The sequence below is a fragment of the Penaeus chinensis genome, chromosome 9 (genome assembly GCF_019202785.1).
Source record: "Penaeus chinensis breed Huanghai No. 1 chromosome 9, ASM1920278v2, whole genome shotgun sequence".
Taxonomy (NCBI): Eukaryota; Metazoa; Arthropoda; class Malacostraca; order Decapoda; family Penaeidae; genus Penaeus; species Penaeus chinensis.
The window spans coordinates 11,317,251-11,322,250 of NC_061827.1; the positions used below are offsets into that span (position 1 = coordinate 11,317,251).

Below are 5,000 nucleotides of genomic sequence, written 5' to 3' on the forward strand. Positions count from 1 at the left end.
AGTCGGCATTGGTCGGCACAGGCAGGGCTTCTCTCATAGGCATATTCAGGGCGAGTCTCACCTTCGTGTATATGACTTATCCTTTTTCGGTCCATGTTGGATACAGAAGGTATATCTGATTGTCTCCTTTTTTGTCACCATTTCTCTTTTTGCACTGTAGCTCCACACCGTTTTGTTTTCTTTTTCACCGGGAGCAACGGCCAGACATCACGTGATCTGTTCCGTGCCCCGAGGAGATGCGGCAAGGTCACGATCACATCGCTTTGATAACAACATAACTTCATCACCGAGAACAGATGACTCACGCTAACCACTCCCCACACCTACCATTAATAGAATCCCCGCCCAGTTTTACGCACGTCACTCCATTCTCTTCGCTTACCCAAGACGCGTCTTCACGGAGTTTTAAAGTAGAGTGTAGCAGATATAGACTGAGGATTGGCGATTGTGGCGCCGAGTCGGTGACGTCACCCTCTGTTGCACAACATTTTGTATATCTTGCGTGTAGTGATGTTGGGAATTTATCACTGATCTTTTTTTCTATATCATTTACATAATTGCTTACATACCACTCATTTTGAGTCCGACTTTACGTGGATATTTATATATATATATATATATATATATATGTATATATATATAAAATATATATATATATATTTATATATATATGCATATATGCCTATATGTGTGTATATATAAATATATACATACTGTATCTATATATATAAGTATATATACATATACATATATACATGTATATGTATATGTATGTATATATACACATATATATACTTACATATATATTTACATATGTATATATATGTGTGTGTATATATGTATATATATATATATATATATATATATGTATATACATGTATATATATATATATATATATATATATATATATATATGTATGTATGTGTGTGTGTATAGTATATATACATATATACCTATATATACATATAAATATATATATATATGTATGTATATACTTATATATATATATATATATATATATATATATATAAATGTATATGTACATACCTATATATGTATGTGTATATATATATGTACATATGCACAAACCTATATATATGCATATGTATATTATACATATAAATATATATATATATAAAGACACACATTTATGTGTATTTTTCTACTTCTCTTTCTTTGGGTATTAATTTTCTGTGTTTTATACCCAGTGCATTCAATTAAGATTTTTATCCTAACATATCGTCATGAATTATGCCATCGTTTCGTAGGTGTGCCAGGTTAAGAAAAGCGACATGTCAAAGTTCAGTTTTATTTGCACGAGATAAACCTTGCTGGAACAGTTACTGCTGGACATGGCAACTTAACAACCCAAGAACGTATGATTAGTGGCTTGCTATTTCCCTCACTTTCACTGTTATATCATCAATATACCTAATTCTGAAATTTGGCAACAGTAAATCAATCTAACGCTGAAGAGGCCATCAAATAGCAGATTAGATAAAAGTGAACAACGCTATTCACTGTTGATAGTACACTCCCGTCGAGTCCCTGTTAGCCCGGGGGAATACAATCTTAGGTACACCTGAATGAGCAGTATATAAACAAGGTCACGCCTCTACAGACACGAAACGCAGACATTCTCTTTGGCAGCTTGGTAGAGCTTGGGTGGCGGTTATTGCTTACGGGAGAAAGAACGGGTTCGTATTGATGTTTTATTTTAGTGTTTGGCTACCGTCGGTGGATATGGTTAAACTGTACATGTATATAGAATACGTAAGAATAATCATATGTGTGTGTGTGTGTGTGTGTGTGTGTGTGTGTGTGTGTGTGTGTGTGTGTGTGTGTGTGTGTGTGTGTGTGTGACAGTATGAATTTTCTTTTGCACCGGTCGTGAAAATGTGTGGGAGGTTGTTGGGATGCATATATGAATTCGCTGAAAATTATATATTTCATTTAGATGCTCACCCGTGAAATGCATTCTATAGAAAAGTATAATTAAACTTGGAAACTGTCCGTTGCCCTTGGTTAAAACAAAAATATACTATGACACTATAACAATAAACGGAGTAGTACTATAATGTGTTGCTACTTCAACATCTATGAAATCATATATGTACATATAAACTCACACATATTACTGAAACAGTAAATGGACTCAACTTTATCACCTTATTATAGACATGAAATAATTGTACACCATAACCTGCAATGTCAACTGTCTGTCTGCTAACCAGACCTAAAACAAAATTGTCAACAAACAGATTAATCATAACATGAATACTCAATAATCAAGATATTACTGCCATTTGCTTTAACAAATTACCACTGATTGCTGCCTGAGCATATGCTCATAGTCTTTGCATGCAGATTGTCATTCGTAATATAACAAGGCCAAATGAATGATAATGTCAGTTTATCCCTTGTCAATCACAATGCATCGTTGTGTATATTACATTGTCACAGATGTTTAGGTCAAGCAGAAAACGTAGACTGTGAATGTGTGTGGAATATCAACCTAATAGCGAAGAGTATTGGCGTTGATGGGTGCTTCCGAACATTTTAGTGTAGGTAGAAAATCCATAGTTATTGTATATATCGACATTCATGTACAGCAACCTACAAATTAGGTTAAATTTGGCCCCTTTTCGACTACTTGTTTTTTCTTTCTTTCATTACTTTTGCTTTTTTATACACTGATGTTAACAGTAAAGAAACATAACCAAAGCAATGACCTAGTTACTTCAGCAAGCTTCAAGTCTATGCATCCATTGTGGATGTATAACAATCATCAACATACAGCATGTTTTAGGTACATGTGATTTGTCTTATGTACAATTTACAGTGTTCTGACTCAGGTCTAGTCACGCATATTGACAAGTGTGGGGAAATTAAAAGACCACGTAGAGAAATCGTTAAGGAAATGTGTTACATGAAGCAGTACCAGACACACTTACCATACGTATGATGGTGTGAATAAAGATCAAATGATAGTTTTGTACATTTCTACCTCTTAAACGTCCCGAGTAACTCCGTAATGTTCCTTGTGCAATGGTTCGATCCTACGACTATCTATACAGACATACTGCCATAAGTTAGATTGTACATACATTTATAATAATCTTAGCTCGTGTGTAAATACATCAGACACTCATAAATGATTCGAATGCAACATCATTTCAGAGAATGAGGGATTCGAACCGGACTTCTTTAGGTCGAGTTTCGTTGGCGGTTGCTTAGTATTCACTATGCAGGGCCTGCATGTTCTCTTGACGGTTTCGCGAAGAAACTGTTGTTGACACACATATAATTATTGATATATCACAGTGGGCAATGCTTTCAACTCCCGGTATGTATATCTCTGTGGACGGAAAGGATCACAAATGTTCACTGAACTGGACGCACCAAATAGTACCATGTATTTCATCGTCTCAAACGAATTTACAACTCGGTTATCATGAGTTCGTGGCCAAACCATCGTCAATTGCCAAAAACTTTTCTGTACTTCAGCCTTTTTCCTCCACTATGTTCCGCACACACAGCGGTATGGACGGATGTATACTAACTTATGTGCAAATAGACTTTGGTGAAGATTTACCTATATACTCATAAATATGTAATTTCATATATCTATTATATGTCTCGTTGTCGTCAATGAAAGTTTGAATAGTCAGGCTGCCAAGATTGTACTTTGTATCACAGATAATATCAACGCTTAAAGGGAGAGGCGTCATCGTTGCCAGATCTCTAGTGAGACAGGAAGGGAATTTATGTTTGAAAATACGAAATGTTATAAATGCTCCTCGGTTGAATCTATTTATATAATATTTCTATTATATTTTAAATTTAAGATTTACAAATTGAAATTTACGTGATGCTGCAATACCAGCTTAAATTAGCTTTGTATGCTTTATAAAACCGTTATCGTTTTTTATTTCACCTTTTAACTTAGAAGCACATCTGTACCATTCTGGTTGCAAGTGGACGAAATTATACAAATTATATATATAAATATATATATACACATATACATATGTATACATATAAACATATATATATTCATCTCCAGAGTTCTCACATAAATCTCCTTCCCACTCTCATTTCTCTCCCACAAGACCTCCCGCGAGCAGCGAAGGGCGCCTCCACTTCCTCCCGATCTTGTGGGTCCTCCTCCCTAAGGCCACGGCGCGTCGGGCAGCCACTCGAAGGTCAAAGGGCGGCAGTCTGCTGCTGTCTTCTAGCGGTCTCATTTTGTTTTGAAGGTTTCCTCTTACGCACCGCTACTTTATTTGAGGTATCTGTTAGAGGGATGGGTATATGTATTAGAATCATTGGTATTATCATATATTTTTGATAGTGCGAATACCAATATAGATGATAAAATATTACTACTACTACTAGCACTGTACTTGTACTACTGTTGATAGTATTACTGTTACTTATAATAATCATAATGATAATAACAACAGAGCTAATGATATTAGTAAATGACATTCAAATGACAATGGTTATAGCAATCAGAAAATAATAATAAAGATAATAGTAGTAATGAGAATGATGGCGATGATAAATAACAATGATAACTTCATTAACATTCCCCAACACAATAAGCCATCCACACAAGGCCTCCCATACTAACTTAGCCGCCCAGTTGGTCCTGCCGTGCACATTCGCATTGGCGCTGTTGGACCGCGTGGGCCCCGTCGCGAAGGAGCCCGCGGCCATGCTCGAGGCGTTGGCGCTCGGGTAAGTGTGTGTCCTCACGCCTATCACGTTGGAGCCCCCCGCCTGCACAGACACTAGAGATCCTGGCATGCTGCGGCTAACAGCTCCTGCAGGGAAAGAGGGTCCTTTGGTATGGTAACGATCTAGCTGTCCTAGAATTAAGGGTCGTTTTTTGTGTTATGCAAGAGTACAGTTCGTAATTCGTTTGGGAAAGTGACGAGATTTAAATAACAATTTTGCATGATGGAAGGAAGGCTTACGGGGTTTACAGAACTAC

The 5,000-nt window shown here is 36.4% G+C and overlaps 2 protein-coding genes across 6 annotated transcripts in view; both read right to left on the reverse strand.

Annotated features, from left to right (window-relative positions):
* Nucleotides 1-458, reverse strand: part of LOC125029029 (solute carrier family 22 member 20-like) — a 10,286-nt gene extending 9,828 nt beyond the window's left edge. For 2 of the 5 annotated variants that reach the window (XM_047618757.1, XM_047618753.1), the window contains exon 1: nucleotides 1-37. This exon is cut by the window's left edge. The gene's annotated coding sequence lies outside the window, so the exon portion shown is untranslated. The other 3 variants (XM_047618752.1, XM_047618755.1, XM_047618756.1) reach the window with 3 other exon arrangements.
* A 3,696-nt stretch (nucleotides 459-4,154) lies between these two features.
* The window catches only part of LOC125028651 (serine/threonine-protein kinase MAK-like), a 41,154-nt gene continuing 40,308 nt past the window's right edge, over nucleotides 4,155-5,000 (reverse strand). The window contains exons 8-9 of the mRNA XM_047618126.1: nucleotides 4,638-4,883; nucleotides 4,155-4,296 (exon numbers count right to left, since the gene is read on the reverse strand). Coding sequence (XP_047474082.1) covers nucleotides 4,284-4,296; nucleotides 4,638-4,883 — 259 coding nt within the window. The 3' untranslated portion in view covers nucleotides 4,155-4,283. The remainder of the gene's footprint in view (nucleotides 4,297-4,637; nucleotides 4,884-5,000) is intronic.